This window comes from Papio anubis, chromosome 5 (genome assembly GCF_008728515.1).
Source record: "Papio anubis isolate 15944 chromosome 5, Panubis1.0, whole genome shotgun sequence".
In the NCBI taxonomy this organism is placed as follows: domain Eukaryota; kingdom Metazoa; phylum Chordata; class Mammalia; order Primates; family Cercopithecidae; genus Papio; species Papio anubis.
Window position 1 is genome coordinate 163,917,398 of NC_044980.1, and position 25,268 is coordinate 163,942,665.

Genomic DNA, 25,268 nt, shown 5'->3' on the forward strand with positions numbered 1-25,268 from the left:
GAGACCAGCCTGGCCAACATGGTGAAACCCCATCTATACTAAAAATACAAAAAAAAAATCAGCTGGGTGTGGTGGTCCGTGCCTGTGGCCCCAGCTCTTGGGGAGGCTGAGGCAGGAGAATCGCTTGAACCCCGGAGGCAGAGGGTGCAACGAGCCAAGGTCGCAACATTGCACTCCAGCCTGGGTGACAAGAGCAAAACTCCATCTCAAAAAAAAAAGAAAGATTAACAGATTAAGTTACCCTATTCTATGGTGCATACCCTATTGGGCACAGCTCTGATCATCCTTTTTTTGTCCTCTGCCCTCCCCCACCCCACCCCCTATCCAGATCCAGACACAGGGATGCTTTGTCATTGGTCTCTCACCTTTTCTTTGGTCTGTCTTTTTGGTCTGTCCTTCCTTCGCCTAAACCAGAGCCTCCTTTTTCTTTTTTTTTTTTTTTTTTTGAGGTGTAGTCTCACTCTGTTGCCCAGGCTGGAGTGCAGTGGCATGATCTCAGCTCACTGCAACCTCCGCCTCCAGGGTTCAAGCGATTCTCCTGCCTCAGCCTCATGAGTAGCTGGGATTACAGGCGCGAGCCACCACGCCTGGCTAATTTTTGTGTTTTTAGTAGAGACAGGGTTTCGCCATGTTGACCAGGATGGACCAGGATTCATATCATCATTTTAGCTTCAGTTTTGTCTTTATGGTACAAATAGGGAGCAGGAGGGAATAGTCTGAATTTTTTTCTATTTCTTAGAACTTTATGGAACTTTTTTAGTTATATTATTCAGTATGCTTAAAATTAACAATGAAAAGTGTTCACTTTATAGGGAGTATTATAACTCAAAGGAAATTGGCTTAATTTACTAATGTTTCCCATTATGTTAATTTAAATTGCTGTGTACATGGTACTCTTGGCGGGAGGAAAACCATTATTTTTATCAAAATGTTCAGTGGACCGTTTTCCAGAGACAGCCTGTTAAGGCTGCCATTGTTCGTCGTGAGAGTTGAGCTTTAGGTGGGAGGCAGGAAGGTCTGCTGAGAACTCTCCAGGAACCACTACCTTGGATTCTAAGCACAAGAATTTCAGTGGTGGCCTCACTTACCAGTAGGCAGCAGGGTGTCTGACCAGAGGAGGTACACATGGACCACATATCTAAGAGACTCACTGAAGGTGGAAGAATGAGCCATGGCCAGAAATGAGCCTTGTTTGTCACACCATCAGTCCTCCAGATGTGCAGTAGGTCGTACTGCCTCAGCCACTATGCTGATGCTCTTGGTCCTCACACAGACAGCAAGACAGTGGCAGCCAGCAGACTGGCATGTTGGACTTAGGCAGACCTATGCACATATCCTGGTTCGGCTTCACATCCTGGTAGCTGCAGTATCTTGATCAAGTTACTTATTTGCCAAGAACCTCAGATCCTTAGTCTATAAAATGGGAATAATATCAACTTCCCACAGTTAGTTGAGGATTAGAGACAGTGTCTGCAAGTGTGCAGCAGAGCACTGAGCACCCAGATGATGCTCCATAAATGAGGGCTATTACTGTTGTTGGGTGGTGTGAATACTTGTCAGGCACAGCCTACTCTTAGGTGAAAGTTCTTGTCATTAGCAATGATGGTGCCCAGGCCTTTGACCTTTGCAACCTGCAAGTCCCTACAAAGGCACTCTCGAGCTGGCTATAGGACAGCAGTGGCATAGAAGAGTTCTCAGGCTGTACACACAAAAACAAGATCCTTGCAAATGAACAATGTATTACTTCCAGTAGGTAATCATTTTAAGTTTTAGTCATAGATTAAGACAAGAACTTCCCTGTTTTCTGTATAGTGCCCTTTCATCTCTTTAGCTCTTTATACTTTACCTTCTGATATGTCATTCATCCTTTTGCATTTATTCATTTATGTATTTACTCTTTCAGTTGCTCCTTCCTAAATCTCTGATGTGTGCCAGTGCCTAACCCTAGGCCCTGGGGATACAGTACCACAGGAGTTTGCAGTCTGGTCTCCCCACCCCGCTGCCATTGCAGTCATCACCCTGTACTCATTCAAGTTGGCTTTTTCCATTTTCTCAGCCTCTGCTCCTCTTTCTCCAACCATCCTGCTCTTTGATAATGTCCAGCCATCAGATTCTAGACACACTAAGCCTTCAACTTTCTTAGAAAAAAATACAGTTCACTGTTTAGCAGTAAAGCATCCAACACAAGCCACATCTTTGTCTATTCTATTTCAGCAGGAGACAGAACAGAAGTGGTTTAAATTGGGCATTTCAGCCAGGCATGGTGGCTCACTCCTAGCACTTTGGGAGGCTGAGGTGGAAGGATTGCTTGAGACCAGGAGTTTGAAGCTGCAGTGAGCCATGATCACACTACTGCACTCCAGCGTGAGCATCAGAGTGAGACCCTATCTCTAAAAATAAAAATGAACAGGCTGGGTGCCGTGGCTCATGCCTGTAATCCCAGCACCTCAGGAGGCCAAGGCAGGCAGATCACTTGAGGTTAGGAGTTTGAGACCAGCCAGGCCAACATGGTGAAACCCCATCTCTACTAAAAATAGAAAAATTAGCCAGGTGTGGTGGTGCATGCCTGTAGTCCCATTTACTTGGGAGGCTGAGACAGTAGGATCACTTGAGCCCAGGAGCAGAGGTTGCAGTGAGCTGAGAGCGCGCCACTGCACTCTAACCTGGGTGATAGGAGTGAAATCCTGTCTCGATAGATAGATAGATACATACATACATACATACATACATACATACATACATACATATAAAGTGAGCATTTAGTTACCGCCTTGCCATAGAGAAAGTATGACTCGGGCCAGACACGGTGGGCACACGCCTATAATCCCAGCACTTTGGGAGGCTGAGGCAGGCAGATCATGAGGTCAGCAGTTCGAGACCAGCCTGACCAACATGGTGAAACCCCGTCTCTACTAAAAAAAATACAAAACTTAGCTGGGTGTGGTGACATGTGCCTGTAAACCCAGCTACTCAGGAGGCTGATGCAGGAGAATCGCTTGAACCCGGGAGGTGGAGGTGCAGTGAGCTGAGATCGTGCCGTTGCCCTCCAGCCTGGGCAACAGAGCGAGACTCCATCTCAAAAAAAAAAAAAAATGAAAGAAAGTATGACGCAGCATATTTGGGTAGGAAAGTCCAATTTGCTTTATGCTTGTGCTTTACATCCCATGTTAGGGTAGAAGAGTAAGAGAGGAGCTGGGGAATGAACAGAGATACAGATCACACAACATTGCTTTGTTTTACTTTTCCAGGTCAAATATTTGTCATTTTGTGTTTTATTTAGAATTACAGGTTTTCAGAACAACAGAAACATTGTCGTTCAAAATCCTTACAAATACATGTGCCAGATCAAATAATGATGCTTTCTGAACTGTTTCCTATTTTCGTTGTATATGTGTCTGTGTTTTACAGCAACCCTCAACAAAGTTAGATAGTTGTGAAGAGACTATAATCTCATTGATCTGTATCTCATCAGGACATGAATTGGGGCCCTTCATTGAGCCATGAAATTCCACTGGGCTAGGCCAGAGAGAGTAGCTGCAGTAGCAGTAAAGGAGCAGTAGATTGATGCCTGCTATGTGGCAAGCACGGTGTCAAATGCTTGATATATGTCAGAGAAGTTATTCCTCACAGCAGCCCTTTGAAGTAGCTGTTACTGTCCTCCATTTTATATGTAAAGAAATAAAGTCTCAAGTAAGTGAAATGACTCGCCCGATGTCTCAAGTTAAGTGGCAGGGCCAGATTGGGATTCTATTTTGATTGGCTCCAAAGCCTGGCTTTACCATACCACGCTGGTTTCTCTTCGTTGAGAGAAATTTCCTAAAACTCCTGCCAAATCCTGTGGGAAGGATGGAGGAGAATGAGGAAACACCTGAGGCAGTGTGGAGTGTGCTTTTCCTAAGTGGAGCAAGTCCTACAACTCTGCCTCAGAAATGGGCCCTTCCCTGGTTTGGCAGAATAGCTGCTCAGGGTAATGCAGTAGATACTGTATGTGTTTTCAGACATAGGCCCTAAATGCAGTAGATACTGTATGTGTTTTCAGACATAGGCCCTAGAAAATGTAGCCTATGTTGGGCACATTTGTTTAATTTTATTTTATTTAGATCTAGACCTCTAGAAGTTGGGCAGATTTGAAACAGCCATTCCAGCCATCCCTGTAGCAGTATTGGAAGTGAGCAGAAGTTGAAGGATTGGAGCCTCAGTTCACACAGCCACTCCTTGTACCAAATACTGATGGTGCCTTGTGACTCACTGTGGGCCGGGTGGTGCAGAATTGTCAAGAACTGTCTCCTTTCAGTATTCATGTATTTGTGTCGTTAACCACAGAAAGCCTCCCACTAGAGATTTCATATGACCTGGGAAGTGATTCTGTACTTAAGCATTTCATCCAGTATTCTTCCACATGCTCCTTCTGCAAAGGAGTTTGCCCCCATTGGTTGGCTGTTTCCCCCATACCCTACTGTAAGATATTACAAAAAATAATTCTGGATATGGGCCGCCATGTCAGTACCATTTAAGCAGATTTGCTCACTAATTTTCATATTTCCAGAAGAATAAAAAAGAAAAAAAAATCACCCATTTTAACCAACTTTATTTTTAGAAAACTGTTTTATTCAAACATCTCCTTACTTATTACAGACATAAATACATGCATTCAGACAAATGAATACACAGGAGAACCGTATAAAGTAATTGGTGCATCACTTCAAGATGCTTTGTCAGTTACTGGAGGAATTTGGTGCCTCTAACTTTAATCTTTTCCATTAAACTATCCATTCTGCCTTCAGATTGTGAAGCCCATAATATTTTAGACTGTCTAGATGGATCTGTTAGTTTTGCTTGTCAGTGTAATTTGTGGCTCTATGACTTTGGGTGGCTTGTTAGATTGTACATGGAAACTTGTGATCTGCAAATGATGTTCAACATCCCAAGCTTAAGTCCTAGCCTCTCCCCAAAGAGACTGGACATGGAATAAATACGCAAGTGGCAGATTTCATTTGCAACCAGCCTAATTGTTATGATGATGTATAGAATGGCAGACTTTTAGAACTGCAAAAAAGCTCATTACTGTTACTATATACCTTAAATGTTTATAGCACTTTTTACTCTTTGCAATGCATTTTGTATACACTATCTCATTTGATTCTCAGAGCTTCCTTGTGCTGGATTATTATTTCCCTCCTTATAATTAATGAAACTGAGACACAGAGAGAGAGATTCAGTAACTTGCCTGATATCACAGGGTAAACTGGATTTCAAAAAATACCAGAGGACAAAACCAGCTGTGTTCCAAACAAGCCAGGTCACCGAAGCCCAATAAGGAATGGTGTGTGCAGTGATCTTTGCCACATAACGGCCATTTCCCCTGCCCTCTTTGGGGGAAAGGAGTTCTGGAGCTGTGGGAACAGAAGAGCTTAGAGGTAGGAGGTAAAGAGTCCAAGAAGCAGAAACTGTATCATCAGCTCCACATGAATGACAGAAACCTGTTTCACAGCCACTTGCCTGGACTGTTGCAGCAGCCTCATCCCTCGTCTTCCTCCTTTAGTTTCACCTGCACAGTACACATTCTACATGTCCCCAAAGAGATCTTTCTTAAATGCAAATCAGAGCATGTCTCCACCTTTGCTGCAAACATATCACTAACTCCCCGCTACCATCAGGATGAAGTCCAGATTCCTCAGCAGGGTCTTCCAGTCTGGCACTAGCGTCTCTCCTCTGGCCCACCTCTCTTCTCTCCTGTCATGCTGAGTTTCTTACCATTGCAGAACCCTTTGTGTGCATCCCCGCCCTCCTTTTTTGATGCCTTCTCTGCTTAGAACACATTTATAATGAACTCCTTAAATGTTCTCCATGGAGTCTTCCCTGACTTCTCCTCAAGGACCCAGAATCATCCCTCCTTCCTCTACATGCCCACTGCACCTTGCCCAGCCCTATTTCCTGTTATTTCTCTCCTGAGTAGTCTCCCCCAGGAGGTTTCAAGCTACTTAAGGTCAGAGGTTGTGATAAATGCCTGTATTATCTTATCTCCCCTATGGGTCTTACAGGCTGAATTTAAGAGAACGGATGAGGAATGTACATGTAGGAATGAATGAGTGAGTGAGTGAATTAGTGAACGAAGAGTGAAGAGAAACCTTGAACAGCCTAAGCCAGCAGGAAACATGATGTTCCAGGGTCACATGGAATGTGTCCCTTTCCCCTCCCTCTCTCCAAGAGGGGCCATGGAGAGATTTCATCTGTATAACATGACCTCTTAGGTGAAATGGGAGGCAGACAGGAAGGTGAGCTGAGCTTTTGCCTGGTGCCCTAGCATAGAGGAAAGCGTATCAGGTTTGAGAGACAGGGACTGATCATCTTAGCTCAGTGACCTCTTGACTTCTGCCTATCTGGAATATTCTCACCAAGGCTTTCAGAGGTAGAAGCTCTTCCACAGGGAGCTAGCTGGGGGTCTTTGCCAATAGTTTCTACAGGCAACATTATAAGCTAGAGTCTAGGCTGTTTGTCCAGGAAGAGCTTTCATAGCTGTTAGCAAGATGGAGGGGTGGAATTTGAGCACATGGAAGGCCTGGGATTAGGGGGACTCTGAGCCAGGGCATCTCAGTCTTTATGTGACTCTATCTTCTAGATGATGTCTGTCCTCATGAACACCATTGTCTTTGAAGACTGTCGGAACCAGTGGTCAGTATCCAGGCCTCTCCTGGGGCTCATCCTGCTCAATGAGAAGGTGAGTGTGATTGCAGGAAGTCACGGGAGGTGGTCCCTGGGAGAAGAGAGCAGCTGTAAACTAGGGTGAGCTGTGATGATGAAGGACAGAGGAGCAGAGCCAACTGAGTTTGAACTGGGACCTTGAGAACTCCGTGAGGCTGTATTCCCCTACAAGGCCCTTCCCCAAAGGTCTTAGATCTTCTTCAGGTAAGCAGAGGCCTCAGAACAAGTGCTTCTGGAGCTCAGAGCTCCCGCTCACCAGCTGGGTGGTTTGCTCAGTAGTGTTTCAAGCTTGTCCTCACTCCACTCCCCCCATTCCAGGAGAATTCTGAGCAACAACCCTTTTTGCCTTCCTTGACACTCTTTATATCTGAGATCCCCACTGCCCTAGATGGTGGCAGCAGCAGCCCATCAGGGATTCCTCACAGAACCAGCAGCCTTCATCTGGGGAGCACACGTCTCCAGCTTCTTTAGAGGACTCACCACCTGGGCTACCTCCCAAGCCTCTCCAGCTTCCTGTTGAACCCATGCATCTCCCTAGTAGTCAGTAGGAACAGTGCATTACAGCTTGGGAGAATGAATTGTCTATACACTAAGATAGTACTGGGGAAAAAGACAGTGAGATTAGAGGCAGCTGCATGCATTAAAATTCAAACTAAAATCCCAGCCTTGGAAGGAAACTAATAGAAGAAGAAAATATATCAAAAAGAGAAGAGCTGTCTCATCATTCACCTGTGCTGAAGTATCCAATTTTAGCCACATTCAGTAGCACTGTCATTCATCTTCCCTCGGTGTTATTGTGATTTAAATCCAAGCTCTATAAAAGAGAGCAGTTCTTTTAAAATGATTGAGAGGGAATAAGGGCAAATTCAGTGTTTGGAAAAAGCTTATGACATCACAATATTATACTTTACTGATGGAGGCAATATTTCACCGTTTAGGATGAAAAACTAATAATTTTCTATTTGGTGTGAGTCACTGCATCATTATAAAAGGGAAAAATAAGTAGTTTTGTGCATTCCCAATCTTGTTCAGTAAGACATTGTGGTTTAAGTATAATGTCTCTGATATATAGTATTTAAGTATTAGTCTGACTACATATTAATTATGTGTGTTTTCTGATGTAAGCTGTTTTAATGTATGATAGAAATTAAATATCATGCTTTTTGGGCTTGGAAGAATAAATGCATGACTGGCAAAATGTTGTCTTTGTGCTGAAATTAGGCTGTTTCCAATGATTAGGAGCTGTGTTTAGCATCAGAGCTTGTGTTTGTATAAAAGCCCACAGTCCTCAGCAGAAAAGAAAAGGCTGTGCAGATATTTGTGACCAGGCATGACAGATATTTTTCTTAGTGCCAGAAAGCTCTCCCCAAACTAAAGCAAGCCCCTCCAGTACCCCACCTCAGAGGAGTAAATCCATTCTAGCCCCCAAGGACAGAGACTTGGAACAAAGCCCGAAGTTGTTTAAGGAGTGACTCACTGAAGCCAGGAAAGATGATAAGGCCTGAGGAAAGACCCTTGGCCTTGCCTTCAGTCACTTAAAATGCTCCCTGGGCATTTTTAGTTATTTCCTTCAGCCTGGAGACCCCTCCCATTTCAGTCTTTCTGTGATTAGAAGAGATGAGAGTCAGGAAAAGCATGCATTCAGTCCCCTACAGAGGAGACAAGGACTTCATCAGCCTAAGCAGTGACAATAGAACAATTACAGCAAGACAGTTTATGGAAGGGATCATAGAATTTATAAGTAGGAGTGTCTCTATGGCGTAGATTTTCTCTAAGGGCTTAAAGTTCAGCGTGGAACTAGACAAAAACTCCTCTGAGCATTAGTGAGCCCTGAGTAGATGAGAGCTGGTCTAGCCATCCCCCTACCAGCTGTCTTCGGGCCGGGTTTGGAGTCAGAGCTCTGACACTATTCTGTCGCCCATCAGTATTTCAGTGAACTGAGAGCGAGTCTGATAAACAGCCAGCCTCTCGCCAGGCAGGAGGTCCTCGCCCAGTGCTTCAGAAAGCTCATGGAAGGAGTGGAGCAGAATCTGTCCATCAAGAACAGAGACAGGTGAGCATTGCCCAGTAGAGTGTCGCTGGGGAAAGTAGACATTCCAGGTTTGTAGAAAATAACTGTCTTGTGCGTGACACAGCTCACACATGGATGTCCCTTTTCTGTTTCACCTGGTGATCCTAGACTCAGTTCCATTCCAAATTCAGTAAATATTATTGGTTATTTGCTTTCTTCCAAGTGTCATACTAGGCCTTATACTGGGATGCAGAGATTAATCAAATGTAGTCTCTGCCCTTAAGCAGTTTACAATTCAACAGGAGAGATACGAAAAAATAACTACAACTGAAAGATAAAAAGAAGGAAAGTGCAAATCTGCTGTGGAAAGTGAAGAAAGACTTCTTGGCATTTGAACAAACATAGGCCTTGAGGTCAGACAGACCCCAGTTACCGCTGAGTTAGGATCCTGACTATAGCTAATAATAATGTATTGTATATTTCAAAATAGCTAAAAGAGAGAACTTGAAATGTCCCCAACATATAGAAATGATAAATACTCTAGGTGATGGATACCCTAAATCCTCTGACTTGATCGTTACACATTGTGTGCATGTAACAAAATATTGTATGTACCCCATAATGATGTAAAAATATTATATATCAATTAAAAAACAAATTGGCCGGGCACGGTGGCTCATGCCTGTAATCCCAGCACTTTGGGAAGCCGAGGAGGGCAGATCACCTGAGGTCAGGAGTTTGAGACCAGCCTGGCCAACATGGTGAAACCCTGTCTCTACTAAATACACAAAAATTAGCTGGGCATGGTGGCAGGTGCCTATAGTCCCAGCTACTCAGGAGGCTGAGCTAGGAAAATCGCTTGAACCTGGAAGGCAGAAGTTGCAGTGAGCCGAGATCACACCACTGCACTCCAGCCTGGGCAACAGAGTGAGACTCTGTCTCAAAAATAATAAATTTAAATTAAAATTTTTTTAAGATGATATTTTATATCTGGCCTTTGTAGGTTGTGTGGCAGTAGACAGTTAACTTCTCTACTCCTCAGTTTCTTTACCAGTGAAATGGAGATGGTAATAATCAGTTGTGATGTTTAAATGACAGAACGCAGTGAAGCATGGCATCTGGGGCCTATGACCTACAGTATTAGTTTCCCTCTCTGCCTGTCATTTAAGAATGGCTGGTATCTCAGTTGCCAATGAGATCTAAATGAAAGGAGCCTGAACTTATCAGCTAGGTCTGACTTTATTCATTCATTCATTTAGTTCATAAAAATTTATTCAGAATCTACTGTGTAGGCATTGGGGTTACCAGTGGTAAACCAATTATTTAAGGTTCCTCCCCCTCATGGATCTTACATTCTAGTAGAAAAGACAGACAGTAATGAATGATGGAGAAAGAACATGTGTTCAGGAGAAAAAAAAAAAAAAGATCTGCACCATCCTTTTATAAATGCAGTAGCATTCAAATGCTGCTCCATTTGAAATGCAAATCATCAGTGTATTCTGGAGTTACCAGCCTGGGCTTTGGTAATACATGACCAAGTCAGTTGGGGTCTGCAGACATATTCCCTTGACTGTTCGCTTCAAGATCCTCTATCACGCAGAAAGGGACAACCTCAGAAGCCAGCCGATGAGACTTGAATGGGGAAGCCCTAGGTGTCTCGGTGGAAATTACTTCACCTAAGGCTTGGAAATTTGAGTACTGCCTCCTGAGCTGCTCTGTGAAATGATGGCAGGTGGTCCTCCTAGTTTAATGAGAGTAATAGGCAGCGAAGACTGACTGTTGTCCATGTACCAGGCACTGTGTTGAGTACTTACAGGCATACAGGCATTGCCTCAAACTGACCCAATAAATTCTTTTTTTTTTTTTTTTTTTCTTGAGACAGATTCTTGCTCTGTTTCCCAGGCTGGAGTGCAGTGGCACAATCTTGGCTCACTGCAGTCTCTACCTCCCAGGTTCAAGTGATTCTCCCACCTCAGCCTCCCAAGTAGCTGGGTTTACAGGCGCCCGCCACCACACCTGGCTAATTTTTTATATTTTTAGTAGAGACGTAGTTTCACCATGTTGGCCAGGCTGGTGTCAAACTCCTGACCTCAGGTGATCCACCTGCCTTGGCCTCCAAAAGTGCTGGAATTACAGGCATGAGCCACTGCAACTGGCCTAAATTCTCACTTTCTACAATCCCTTGAGTAACTACTCATATTAGGTACCAAGACAAGAGGTTAAGTATTCATCCAGTATCATGACTCATAAGTGTCGAGCTAGGATTTGAACCCAGGTAGTCTAACCCCATGCCCCCTCTTTTTCAGCTACTAAATTCAGTTTTCTCACCTGTAAAATGAGGATACTCATACCTACCTCAGGGAAGACTTGTGATGATTAAATGAGCTTATCAGTAAACTCAATCCAATGCCTGGCACATAAACTTTTGTTCTTTTTTTAATAATCCTTACCATCTGTGTGTAATTTAACTTTTCTAAAATGGTTTTTTAAAAGTAGAACCACAAAATGTACACCTCAAGATGGTCAGAGTGAATTTAGTGGCAACCCTGTTTTCCAGGAAGGCATGAGGAGTTGGCAGTACTGGTGCCAGAGCAGCAGTGGCGATGAAACTGGAGAGAAAGGAGCTCAGCTGAAATCTAGAGCCTTCCTCCAGGAGGGGCCTCCCCAAAGTCCTGAACTCCAAAGTGGCCTTATCGTCCAGAAATTCATGGAGGCTTGGCCTCATTACTACCCTTGACCCTTTCTTCCTCTTTCTGCAGGTTCACCCAAAATCTGTCTGTATTCAGAAGAGATGTGGCAGAGGCTCTACGCAGTGATGGCAACACTGAACCATGCAGTCTCGACATGATGAGCTGACCCGATTTTTCTGACCATGTGTGGAGCAGCCTTTGTCAAGAGAGTCCTGAAGGTCTGGGTCTCAGGACAGTGATGTTGGCTAGCCCGGGGGAATGTATTTTTCAAAATATACAAGCAACAACAAAAGCCCTACCTTCTTCTATGTCTAACCTAATTATAAGAATTTCTAATAGTACACGGTGTAAATTCAGTCTTTTCTCTGAAAAGCAAAGGATGTGTTTTCAGTCTTTCTATCAAATATTATCTTTGTTCTCCTAATGCTCTGAAAGGATATAGAAACAATATTTAACCAAAGAACAGAATAAACCAGGTTTGCACCTATGTGTGTACTAGTTTATGGTTCTGCAATCAAGGTTGTCAATTTGTTGGAGATGCAGCCTTCACCATGGACTCTGGATTGAGATGAATGCCACTGGAACCTGTTAAATGAGTAGTTTGTTATGTGTCTGGAAGAAGCAGCGTTAGGGACTTTGGGCTGTGAGCATTTAGAACGAGCCTGGAAGCACTACAGAGCATCCCACAGGACCACACGCAGGCCTCCCTGCCTCAGCTGCATCTGATAAAGTTGAGAGACAGTAACACAATTAAATGACTTACAAACAATGTTTGCTTTTCACTGGCATAAATCTGAAGTGGTTCAGTCTAGAAGAATTAAGCTGTGCAATTACTGCCTGCAGAGATATTTCTTCAGGAGGAATCATGTAGCCCCAGTCAGGAGTTCTGGGTGGTGCCAGCATCCAGTCCTCTGCCTCCATTTAATTTTTAAGAGAAGGTGAAGGTAACTATTAGAATATAATATCTGAAGCAGCTCTGCCTTCTTAGGGCTACCCAAAACAGTTCTAGGTGCTAAAATTCAGATTTTCAGAGGATGAGAAACAGCTGGTTTCCAACTCTCCACAAAAACTCTTATTACTGTTGGGACTTGGGATTGCGACTTAACCCAAACCCAGAACATGAAGACGACCTTCACAGTTTGTGCTACACTGTTACTAGGCTATTAATTTGAGATTGCCCACTGTCAAGTGTTTTACTGTCTCACTGCTGTTTTTATGATTCTGGCTTACAATAAATATTGTGTCCTTTATTTCTGATAAGACATGAAAGGTTGGCCTTACTGTTGAACAAGAAGTAAATCCACAGGCTCCTGTTATAATCTCATTTCTCAGACTAGTGTTTCTTGAAACCTTTCTGGATAGTTGAGTTTTGCAATAGGCTTGTCATATAAAAGCAGAGTCACTCAAATTTATCTCAAAATGTTTGTCTTCTGTGTATGAAGGAAATGAGGGGAAAATACATTACATATGGGGTTACTTCTAGTATTCGATGGATAAATAAGCTTTGGCCTTACACTATGTTTCATTAGAAATGGGATTTATAATTTTCCTTGAGAAGGTGAATTCTGCATTCTGTAAAACATCAGCTGTTCAGAGAAGTTTGACATGAATTTCTGTTTCTTAAAGGCGTATAAGTGCACACTCACCACACAGAAATGTGTTAAGAAAGGTTTGTCCCATTCTGGGATTCTTTACAGATGTCTAGTATCTAAAAGCACCATATTGTTTGCATTAAAATATTCACCAGAAAATGACCATGGGCACTCACTTCTCCTTGCCACACTGCCAGAGGTCACCTGGTGATTTCACAGCAGACAAAAATGGCTCCATCAGACTTGGCCTTGGAGAGCTGTTCTCAGAGGACAGGTCAGGCCTACCCCACTGCTGACGTCTACAGGACCTGCTAGTAGAGCTGGCCTCACAGAGCACACTGCAGGCAGCATGTGTCAGCTGGAGAAGACTCAGCAGACAGTTATTGAACATGTATCGTGCCCTTTACATACATGATCTCTTCTAGTCCTCACAAGAGCCCTCCAAAGTTTAGACAGTATTAGCTCCACTTTGCAGATAAGGAAACCGAGGTTAAAAGATGGTGTCTATAGCTTACATGGGTCACACAGGCAAGATTTGAACCCAGATCTGTCTCACCTCAAAGGAATTCCTGGCCCCTTGCAAGGAAGACCTGTATTTCAGAATGGTGAGTTGAAACCAGTTAATATTTAGGTCCATTATCATCTGTTTCTCAGAACTCTATTGTTACATAACACATTACTCAAAAACTTCGTGCCTCGAAGCCACATTTATTAACTGATGGTTCCTGTAGGTCCGGAATTTGCAGCTGGGTTTCAGGCTCACTCTCTCACAGGCTGTGATCATCTCAGGGCTTGACTGGGTAAGGCTCTGCACTCGCGATGGTTAGCAGGAGTCAGTTTCTCACGGGTTGTTGCCTCAGTTTCTTGCCAAATGGGTCTCTTCACAGGGCAGCTCACAGCATGGAACCTTGTTTCATCAGAGAAGAGCCAGAGAGATTGCAGCAATCTGGAAGTCACTGTCTTTTATAACCTAATCTCAGAAGGGCCATCCCATCACTTTTGCTGTATTCTGTTCATTAGAAGTAAATCACAAGGTAGGGATCATTGGGAGCCATTTTCCTTTTTTATTTTTATTTTTTTTATTTTTTGAGACAGAGTCTCGCTCTGTCACCCAGGCTGGAGTGCAGTGGCACGATCTCCGCTTACTGCAAGCTCTGCCTCCCGGGTTTACGCCATTCTCCTGCGTCAGCCTCCCGAGTAGCTGGGACTACAGGCGCCTGCCACCACGCCTGGCTAATTTTTTGTATTTTTAGTAGAGACGGGGTTTCACCGTGTTAGCCAGGATGGTCTCGATCTCCTGACCTCGTGATCCGCCTGCCTCAGCCTCCCAAAGTGTTGGGATTACAGGCGTGAGCCACCGCGCCCGGCCATTGGGAGCCATTTTCAAAGCTGTCTGCCAAAACTCTTGTCTGGCTGTTGCTAGAAAAGTTGAGTTTTAGCTGTAAATTTCTTTCTAAAACCTGGAAAGGAACCCTCCTTTTCCTTTAGAGGGCCAGGTTCCATTCTGAGCCCTTACTGAGGGAGGAAAAGGAAGTGGGGGAGCTGGGATGTTTAAGGATCACACTCACGCATACTACACACTCATCCCACAGTGGATGAGAACCGGATTTGGGACTCTGCCTCCAAGACTGCCACAGTCTGCCTTCGTGAGGGACGGGGGACTCTTGAGAAAAGATTCCGAGTTCCACTGGAGTGGGTTCCCAGTAGGGACATCCTGTCCTGCTGATAAAGCATGCATGCAGGCTGGGCGCAGGTCAAGCCTGTAACTCAGCATTTTAGAGGCACGGGTGGATCACAAGGTCAGGAGATCGAGACCATCCTGGCTAATACACAGCAAACCCCCTCGGCCTCTACTAAGAAATACAAAACCAGCCGGGCTGGGCGGTGGGCACCTGTAGTCCCAGCTACTCTGGGAGGCTGCAGGAGAATGGCGGAATCCCGGGAGGCCGAGCTTGCAGTGAGCTGAGATCCGGCCACCGCACTCCAGCCTGGGTGATAGAGCGAGACCTGCCTCAAAAAAAAAAAAAAAAAAAAAGCATGCACTGACACAAACCTGTGGAGGCCGTGTGAAAGACAACTAATGGAGCTGCTGGTCTAATCAGATTCAACTTACTCAGATTGAACAATAGGAAAAATGAGTGCTGGCAGTTCCAAAGGGCCTACCACTTCACACACGTGCTCAGAGAGGATGAGGTGGGAGATGTGGCTGCTGTTTGCACACCCACCCTTCTGATGGGATTCTAGTGTACAGACAGATAGACTGTTCCTGCAATGTGGGTGCTAAGTCCAGCCAGCTGCTTCAGGGATGCTCAAGCAAGAAACAGTTTGAAGGGATTTTTACTTTGCTCAATTTTTGCCTTCCACACTGACTTCAGAACCTGGCCCCTGAGAAAGATGTAGTCTGCCTGTATTCCGGATGTTTCTGTTACTCTGTGTTTTCCAATCAGGCTTCTCTAGGATGGGGGACAAAGGAGTGTAGAGTCCCTGCACTGTGTGTGATTATCTGAACTGCCCAGAAATGCCCCCCTGGCCTTCTGGACTCCCTTCTATTGGCCCTGACATCCTAGAAGTACCTACGGATTACGGTAGTGAGGGCCCCTTTCAAAATGCAGAAGTGGCTTGCCATGTAGCTGTTAGCTGAGATTAGTGACCAGATTAGCTAACTACCAACAGCTGGACATGAGAACCAAAAACAGAGTGGGTTTGGTGAGAAAAATTGAAGAAACTGAAAGATCCAGCATATGGGAAACTTGATCTAGATGTTCAGCAGTTTTGGGGAAGTAACATTTGAGAGAACTCAACCCCTTATGATGAGGAGGGAAAGGAGTGCCTGAAGAGAAAAGCAGGGTAGAGTAAAAAGGGAGGAAGTAAATGTTTCTTTTTTTTTAAGACAGGATCTCACTCTTGCCCAGGATGGAATGCAGCGGCACGCTCACAGCTCACTGCAGCCTCAACCTCCTGGGCTCAAACAATCCTCCCACCTCTGCCTCCTGAGTAGCTGACACTACAGGCCCATGTCACTGCACCCGGTGAATTTTTGTATTTTTTGTAAAGACAGGGTTTTGCCATGTTGGCTAGGCTGGTCTTGAACTTCTGGGCTCAAGCAATCCACCTGCCACAGCCTCCCTAAGTGCTGGGATTACAGATGTGAGCCACCACTCCTGGTCTTAAACGTTTTAAGATGAACATAAAATAATCAGAACTGCTATCATTTATTGAGCGCCAAATAAGCATTGCAAACTGCTATCTCATTTTACGCTTCCTAGTAAGAATGTCAAGAATTATTATCCCCATTTTAGAGATGAGAAAACTGACACTAAAAGACTGACCCAAAGCCACATAGCTAGAAAGTAGACACCCCATAATTCAAAGTCAGATCTGCCTGACCTCAAAACTCATGTTTCTTTTCCACTATAATTCCTTGAACTAGGTCCTTCACAGCTGGGCCTAGGGGACAGTTGGGTGGGAGAACTCAATGTGAACCACTTTGACACCCACAATGGGACTAGGCACTCCCAGCGAAAGGCCAGTCCAGGACCTGGGCCCGTTGTGTGCTGTGTCTGTGGGTCCTGCCACCGATTCATCCTCCTCCCTGAACTTCCTAAAATCATTCTTGAGACTTTTAAATGTTTTATTGAGGTGCAAGTTTACAATGACAGCAAACCTTTCAAACTACAGCAAGAGTAACCTGCCTCCTTGGCATATTAAAAAATAATGTTAGTGTCGGTTTTTACGTCCCATAGTTTGGATTGCTGATAAGAGTGCTTCCTTGACAAGATTCTTTTTGAGGTTTACAGAAAGCGTAATAAAATATGTAAGTTACATTTCCACAAACAAAAGCTATAACATAAGTTATTTATAAGTGTGAGATACAAACAGTATCACGATAAATAAACCATAAAGGGTACCTGCAACATTCATCTTAATGTAATTTGCCCAACGAAAGTGTTGAAACGAAGTCAAATTGAGTAGAGAAATCTGTCAGGAAGGGAGGAAAGTTGTGGAGCACAAATGGGAAAAATGGCGGATGTGTAGGGGAAGGAAACAAGGGCATGAGATCAGGTTTGGAGGTCCCTGAGAAGGCCACCCCCTGCATTTGCCCACCCTGCCTGTCCTTACTCCCCTGAGCCTGAGCACACTGACCGATCCTGCCACCCTGCACACGCTGCCATCTGCACAGTCCCTGCTCACGTGCCCTTTATTATCTCCATCAGTCCCCCACCCCATGGAGAAAGGAATCTCTCCCTGCTCCCCTCTCCTCTAACCCCCGGCCCTAGGGCCAGCTTCCTCAGGCTGCTGCCAGCCTCCCTGCCAGGGCCTGGGTCTGGCCCAGCCCAAGCACCTTGGAAATCATTCTTTCACATCACCTGCCACAGATAAAGCTAATGAGCCGGATAAATAAGATCAGTTCTGAGGGGAATGACGGAAATCAACGGGTAGAGAGGATGATGAGGTGAGGGTGCTGCTCTGGAGGATGGACAGAGAGGTGAGGGCTGGCCTGGGTCGTAAAGGATGTGAGGAACCAGCCATGGGGGTGCTGGGGGGATGAATGCCGAACTGAGTGCACGCAAATGCCTGCGCCCAATTCTGACCCCTTTTTCTTACCCCTTGTCTGACCTTGCTTTGTGCTATTGAGTTTAATACTACAAACCTTGATAATGTCCTCCAGTCCTCCACACCCTGGACCCAGCCCTGGGACATGGGATCAAATGCCACCAACACCATTTTGCCTGAAAGGAACTCTCAAGCCAGTAGGGGAGAAGAGTGAGCCACACTATGGCCAGCCTTCACCGCCACTCTTGGGCTCATTCACCCAGACCCTGCACTGATTCCCCTCCCCACTCCATCCCGTGACTTACAGTCTTTACCACCTACTCCCAAATAGGGGTGTAAGGTAAAGGAGAAAGTGTGGGCTTTGTAGTCTAAAAGTCCTGGGTTCAAATCCCAGCTCACCCCTTTCCACTACGTGCCCTTTTCCTTCCACTGGCTGGCAGACTCTTGAGACTGATCAGACCTCCTCAGGAAGGTTCTTCCCCACATCCTGCCCACTGGGGGAAGCAGTGATGAAGAGCCCAGACTGCTTTGTCCCCACTGTGAGATGGGGAAACCAAGCCCCTGCGCTGGGGTATGATCCAGGAAATGTGAGTAGGTGCTCAGTAAATATTTGCTGAATAAATAAATGAATGGGTGAATAAATTTGGGCAAGTGTCTTTAGAGCCTTCCATCAGGAAAACTGGAAGGGCCCGTAGGGACTCCGAACTAGGGTGTGTGAGCCAAGAACAGCACGGCAGGTCAGCCACCTGTGACATGGTGTATGTGCCAAATTGTGTCTCTGTCCTTTTCTACGGAAGCAGACCACAATATTTTCATCGGTGTTCAAATAGGGTAGCTGACCCAAATACTTTTCAAGTCCTGATTCAGTCTCTACCCCCATTTCACAGATGGGGAAATGCAGTCCCATTTCACTCAGGAAGTCAATGGCAGAATGAGCCTGGAGGAGCCTCCCACAGCTGGGTTCCTGGGCCAGTTGGAAATCCCAGCATCTTTTCTGTCACCCCTGAAGCCCCACCATCTTCTAGATGACTCTCAGCAAAGCCTCCACCAGCTGCACCCCTTTCTCCCAGCTTCTTCATGGAGAAGAGGAGAGGATGTGCTGCGTCCTGAAGGTCTCTCTAGCTCCAGGAATCCTGGTCCCGGTTCTTACAATTCTCATTTCCTAATCTCTTTCAGTGTGTGTGCCTCACTGTTCAAGTGACAGCAGGTAAATTACAAGGGCAGCAAGAAATTACAACCTCAGGAACACCAAATACATGTCAGAACATATCTGGCCAAAACAGTGCTCAGAGGAAAATGTATGCCCTCGAATGCATTTATTTAAAAAGAAAGAAAATTTGACAAATTTTCAACTCAGCAAAGAAGAAATAAATAATTTTTGAAACCACAACATTCATGAAAGAGGTGGCATTTTAAAAGGGGATAAGATATCAAAGGCTTTTTTAAAAACCAACAAAATAACAAACCTTTGGCAAGTATGATCAGGAGAAGACATGAATGAGCAACATTGGGAATGAGAAGTGGAAGGTATTAGTACAGATTCGTATGAGAGTTGCAAATTCTGAGACAATCTTCCCACAGTGTTGTAACAACACATTTGAAAACTCGGATGAAATGGACAGCATTCTGGGCATTGGCTTCCAGAGTTGAGCAGGCATCAGTGTCGCCTGGAGGGCTTGTTAAACACATACTGCCGAGTCCTACCCCAGAGTTCTGATTCCGTAGGTCTGGCGAGGGTCCAGGAATTTGCATTTCTAACAAATTCTCCAGTGATGCTGCTGCTGCTGCTCTGGGAACACATTCTGAGAACCACTGTCCTAGGATTCTCAGAGTTCTCGTACCTGACCCAAGTTACCCCCATTCCTGAGCTGCCTAAGAGCTATCTGGATAGGAAGTGAAAGGAGGCTTATGATTAGTGGCCCAAAGCACCTTCATCTGGATGACAGGGCTGGACCATGAGGAACCGTGGATCTCAGGAAGCCAGAACCCAAGCAATGAAGCAGAGCCCTGACCCATGCCAGGCTTTACCTGGAGGAGCTTATTTAATCTTATGAGGTTTATTTACTAGATGAGAAAACTGAGGCACAAAGAAGATGAATAATTCAGAGTCCACAGCTGGTAAACGGAGGTGAGAATCCCATTCTTAAGCACACACCCTGGGAGCAGTGCTGTACCACCCACACCTTAGTTCCGTGCCACAAACCTCTGTGCGGTGGGCCTTGTTGTCCCGATTTAACAGTGTCTGAAGTGACAAGGGCAGCCCTGAGTCCGGGACACTGGAAGCCAGAAGGGAAGAGGAGCTGGTGAGGTGCCAACTCCAGCCCGCAAGTGGGGAGCTGTGCTTCCCTTGAACTCTCAAAGCCTCAATTCCCTCATTAGTGAGAAATTGGGGCCACTAACAGCCCTTTCCTCACAGGGTCATTGTGAAGAATAAGTAAGTGTCCACCTCCCTGCCTGGCACAGGCTAGGTTCTCAGCTACAGTAGCTTTATAGTTGTCATTAAAGTTATTATTATATAACCGCCAGAGTTTCTCACAGGCACTTCCACAGATGCTATCTCATTTGGTTCTCACAGCCACCCTGGGGGTAGCTGGTGCCCTTTTTGTTTTACAAATAAGGAAAATGCGGTTCTGGGAGGGGCAGTTAGGGACCCCACAGCCCCCACCCTGCCAGTGGCAGAGCCTGAATTAGAAGCAGGAAGCCCCCTGGGGCCAGAGCAATGGCATCTACCCCATCTGAGGGTCCTTGTCGCTGGAAGCGAGTGAGGGAGCACTTGCCCAGACCCCAGGCATCCTGCAGCTTTCATCCCTCACTGTTGGGCCTCCCTCTCCACACCCACCAGGAAGGCTCAGTAAGGGCCAGTAACTTGCCCAAGGTCACACAGCGGGCAAGTGACCTAACTCCAGACCCAGGCCTGGAGGCCCTGCAAATCCTGACGCCTTTGGATTGTTGGGAGAAGATAGAAAGAATCCCCAACCTGCACCTCCTGTCCTTCCCCGTCCTCTGAAACTGACCCTACTGGTAGACAAACACCTTTCTCTCCAACGTACTGAGCCCCTGCAAATAAAATAAAACTGCCAACAAAATAAACAAGAGTCACAACAATAATATATCAGCCATTACTCTGGGGGGATGCAGTGGGAGGTGAGCCACGCTTCCCAGTGCCCACTACGTCCCAGGCCCAGTGCTCTGCGCTCCCTCAATATCTCACTCGCGGCTCACAAACAACCTGCATGCACGCATTATTTCCCTTTTTGCAAACGAGAAAACCGAAACCTAAATATATGGAGTCACTTACTCAAGGTCACTCAGCTAGGAAGTGGCCAGTCCAAATTTGAACACACTTCTGGCCAACAGTACATCCGAGCTCTCACCACTGTCCGCACCACAAGGGGCAGGAGGAAGAGCCCAGGCCAGGGGTGCGACACTCAAAGAGTTTACATCTAACGATTTTAGAATTAGGTGGAAGAAAATGATTCCGCTTGTCTCCCCAAAGCTGCAGCGGAAGGTGACTACTTCGTGTGCGGTCCTGTCCACGGTGCCCTGGGCCCGGATAGACAGTCACTGAGGCGCGGGCAGAACGGGGAGTGGTTCCAGTGCCCAGACTGGACTGGAGCCGGAAGGGGCTCACCACTCGCGTTTCCCAAAAAAATCCTGCGATTTGCTCTATGAGCTGCCCGCGCCTTTGACATTCGGTAACCCGAAGTCCCTAGACCCGATGAGCCGCGAGCGGGTTCCCATGCGCGACCACAGCCCCCTCCATTCTGCAACGAATTTCGAGAGTCAGGTCCCCGCTCCCCACTGGGCGACCCCGCGTCCCTAGCCCAGCCGGAGCTGGCACGCGTGGGCACCTGCGAGTCACGCCTCGGTCCGCCTGGCCGGAGCCAGGGAGTGTCTCCAAAGTGGCCGCGACGCCGCGGCCGAAACCCGGGCGGGGGCGAATTCTCCCCACGCGGGTCGGCGTCCTCCGGAGCGCGGAGAACGCTACGGTGCTCCCCTCGCCCCGCGCGCAGGCAGCGCGAAGCCTGCCCCCGGGAGTGCGCCCCTTTCGTTCCTCCAGCGGCTGTAGTGTCCAAGGGGCTTCTGCGGATCCCGCCGGGTCCTCCCGGGGTTGCAACTCCATTGTAACTGAAAGGATGCATTTGGTTTGGCTTTTGCTCAGACGAAAAAAAATTGGAAGAAAACGAAAACCCGCTCAGCAAAAGACAATTTCACAAGCGGAGCGCTCTACCCGCCCAGCGCAGTGTCTGGGAAGCGGCCCGGCCGGGAGGAGCGGGGAGCGTCTGCTAATTGCAGCTTCGTTAGATTTCGGGTTTGGGAGGCTGCGTGCGGTTCGGGCGCTAATATCCGCCGCCCATTATCCCGGCTAATAAATTTGACCTATTGTTCGTTTGTTAAAATGATGTCACCTTGGAACAGTCCCTAAGCTCCTATTTCCATGAATTAGGCCTTTATTGAAAGCCGGGAGCCAATGAGAGGAGAGAGGCTTGTTGATCGCAGCCAATGGCTGCGGCGGGAGAGGAATTAGCAGCGGAAACTCCAGGTTCGGTTCAAGAAAGATGACACAGAGCCTGTCGGGCCCGCGCACTCTTGGCAAAGTTTCAGTGCGACGAGAGGCGCCGGGCGCTCCATGGCCGCGCCGTAACCGGGACCCAGCCGCCTCCCCGCCCAGCCCAGCCCAGCCCTTCCGCCCGCCCAGGATGGAGGCGCCAGCCAGCGCGCAGACCCCGCACCCGCACGAGCCCATCAGCTTCGGCATCGACCAGATCCTTAACAGCCCGGACCAGGACAGCGCACCCGCCCCGCGGGGCCCCGACGGCGCCAGCTACCTGGGAGGGCCCCCGGGGGGCCGTCCGGGCGCCACATACCCGTCTCTGCCCGCCTCCTTTGCGGGCCTCGGCGCACCCTTCGAGGACGCGGGATCTTACAGTGTCAACCTGAGCCTAGCGCCCGCCGGCGTGATCCGGGTGCCGGCGCACAGGCCGCTGCCCGGGGCCGTGCCACCACCTCTGCCAAGCGCGCTACCCGCCATGCCCTCCGTGCCCACGGTCTCCAGCTTGGGCGGCCTCAATTTCCCCTGGATGGAGAGCAGCCGCCGCTTCGTTAAAGACCGCTTCACAGGTGAGCAGAGCTGGCCACCAGGCTCCAGGCCTCCGCCCTCTCGGGGCCAGAGGCGCCGCGCCCTGTGCGCTCCACTCCCGGAAACCATTCCAGAGGCCCAAGCGCGGCCGAGGCCTCGGCCCCAGTGCCCCGGGCAGCCGTAGTGGGGAGGGTAATCGGAGAGTTGCAGGAAAATAAGCCCGTGCCTGGGGGAAGGGACAGGGGGCGAGGGCGTCTCCCGACCGGCTTGGTGTCGCTGGAAATGCGCGCGACCAGCGAAATAGCTGAGCTCTCCGTGTCCCACGGGGCGCCACGGGGTCCGCATGGGGCCTGAACGGTGGCCGAGCCGGGCTGGGCTTCAGGGGCTCTCGTGTGTCTCCGCAGCGGCGGCCGCACTCACGCCCTTCACCGTGACCCGGCGCATCGGCCACCCCTACCAGAACCGGACGCCGCCCAAGCGTAAGAAGCCGCGCACGTCCTTTTCCCGGGTGCAGATCTGCGAGCTGGAAAAGCGCTTCCATCGCCAGAAGTACCTGGCCTCTGCCGAGAGGGCGGCGCTCGCCAAGTCCCTCAAAATGACGGACGCGCAGGTCAAGACCTGGTTCCAAAACCGGAGGACCAAGTGGCGGTGAGAGAGGCCTGACCTGGCCCACCTTACACCTGCCCTTCACCTGCCCCGCCCCGAGCCGCAGCCTCGACTCGCCCCATTTTAAGGCTATCCACTACCCCCGCCCCCTCCCATCCTCTCCCCAACACACCCCCACCCGCCTTCGCAGATTGTACCTCTTCCTTTCACCCTTCTCGCTGGCCTGTGCTTCTCTCTCCATCGTAGTCTCCCACGCCTCGGTTTCTCCTCCATCCCCATCCCCATCTTTCGTGAGCCCTTCCAACTCTCTCCCCGTGTTTTGTACGGTCTCCTGCGCTCACTTGATTTCCTCTCACCCCCCGCCCCAAACACACACGCACACACACACGCACACACGGGCCTCTCGCACTTTCCTTCTCCTCCTTCTTCCAGCCCGCCCTCTCGGATTTTCAACAATCCTCGTGGACGCCGTTTTCCTCCCCCGCACCACCCCATCTCCGCGTCTCCACTCCAGCCGCGTTTTTATCCGATCTCTGTTTTGATTCAACCCGTAAACGGCGAAGCGATCGCGTCTGGAAAGGGGTTCAAGACAGGCTCTAGGCGAACTGGATGAGACTGACCTAGCCCCCGGGCGTCGTGCGGGTGGTGCAGAGCCAGACTGCCCACCCGCGGACCCCAGCGACCCCGGTTCCCGCAGGGCCAAGTCAGTTACACATAGGCCCTGCCCTTGCTATTCGGCGAAAGGCACAGTCTTTATTGTTGGTGAAGCCACAGTACCCAGGCGTGCAGGTGGGCGGCGGGCAGAGTCCCCTCCTGGAGACCCTCTGGCACACAACAAAAACAAATGATCCCAACCTGCTCCCTGGATATGAGGGCCTCGGGCGTAAAGCGCGGGCTGGGAGGCAGACGGTTTCTGCGCCTCGAGGCTCCCGGATGGCCTCGGCTCCCGGGAGGGCCGGGGCCCCGCCGGCGGCCCCGCGGTGCCGGGTGCATGACGGTGCTGTCCCTCTCCCTCCCCCGGTGCAGGCGGCAGACGGCGGAGGAGCGGGAGGCGGAGCGGCAGCAGGCGAGCCGGCTCATGCTGCAGCTGCAACACGACGCCTTCCAAAAGAGCCTCAACGACTCCATCCAGCCCGACCCGCTCTGTCTGCACAACTCGTCACTCTTTGCTCTGCAGAATCTGCAGCCCTGGGAGGAAGATAGTTCCAAGGTTCCCGCCGTCACCTCCCTGGTGTGAGCCCACCAGCGCGCACCGTCGCCACGGATCGCCGCCCCCACCCAGACGGGAGCCCCGGACCCCCCAGCCGGGCTGCGGGGGAACCGGGGCCGAGAGGGGAAGGGGCCGCCAAGCCCGAGTAGGCCCCAGGGCGCGGCCACAGACTGGCCGGCCGCGGAAGGGGGTCGGGCCCGGGTTCCGCGCGGCCGCACAATCCGAGCCCCCGCCCCGCGCCCCGTCCCGCCCCAGGCCCGGGCCTGACAAGAAAGCGCCTTACGTTTCTCCGCCCCTCGCCCGCACCCCCCGGGCCGGGCGCCTGTATTATACTTTGTACTTTTGCCCAAACGTGTAAATAATAAAAAGTTTTGGCTTTTTTTTCTTTAGAAACCGGCCACCTGCTTCCCCCGCGGGGGCCGCTGGAGGAGGGGCAGCCGACCCGGCCGCTGGGGGAAGTGTCAGGGGCCCGGGGCACCCTGCGTTTAGGCTGGGTCCACTCTTCTTCTTTTCTGTTCCTTTTATTTAAGTCGTTTTATTTAATAAAAAAGTTAGCTATTTCACTTAACGCCGCTTTTATTTCGTTTTCGTTCCAATAATACTCGGCGACCCCTGGCCCTGCGCCCCACCCCGCGGCCCTGCGCCCCACTCCTGCGGCGGTAGAAGCCGAGCGCGGAGGTGCGCAGCAAGCGTCCACTTCTGAAGATTCGTCTGCATTCGCCTCGGCTGCAATCCCCGCCCGGGGCCCCGCGGAGGATGCGCGGTGCAGGTCAGTTGGTGCCGGCCGCCCTCAGCCTGGGTGCGCGCAGGATGGGAACTGGAC

At 48.7% G+C, this 25,268-nt stretch overlaps 3 protein-coding genes across 4 annotated transcripts in view; 2 read left to right on the top strand and 1 right to left on the bottom strand.

Moving 5' to 3' along the window:
• RANBP17 (RAN binding protein 17) overlaps positions 1 to 12,727 on the top strand; it is a 432,717-nt gene extending 419,990 nt beyond the window's left edge. Inside the window, exons 26-28 of one of the 2 annotated variants that reach the window (XM_017960123.2) lie at positions 6,620 to 6,718; positions 8,628 to 8,755; positions 11,473 to 12,727. In XM_017960123.2, the coding sequence (XP_017815612.1) occupies positions 6,620 to 6,718; positions 8,628 to 8,755; positions 11,473 to 11,569 (324 nt within the window). In that variant the 3' untranslated portion in view covers positions 11,570 to 12,727. The remainder of the gene's footprint in view (positions 1 to 6,619; positions 6,719 to 8,627; positions 8,756 to 11,472) is intronic. The other variant, XM_017960124.2, reaches the window with a different exon arrangement.
• Positions 12,728 to 16,086: 3,359 nt separating this feature from the next.
• Positions 16,087 to 22,178, bottom strand: LOC101024092. The gene has a single exon (XM_003900516.5). It carries the CDS (start codon positions 21,689 to 21,691, stop codon positions 21,062 to 21,064), a length of 630 nt encoding a protein of 209 aa, XP_003900565.2. The 5' UTR covers positions 21,692 to 22,178; the 3' UTR covers positions 16,087 to 21,061.
• TLX3 (T cell leukemia homeobox 3) lies at positions 22,087 to 25,013 on the top strand. The gene is made up of 3 exons (XM_003900511.5): positions 22,087 to 22,670; positions 23,034 to 23,277; positions 24,262 to 25,013. Exons 1-3 carry the CDS (start codon positions 22,109 to 22,111, stop codon positions 24,470 to 24,472), a joined length of 1,017 nt encoding a protein of 338 aa, XP_003900560.2. The 5' UTR covers positions 22,087 to 22,108; the 3' UTR covers positions 24,473 to 25,013.
• The last annotated feature ends 255 nt before the right edge of the window (positions 25,014 to 25,268 follow it).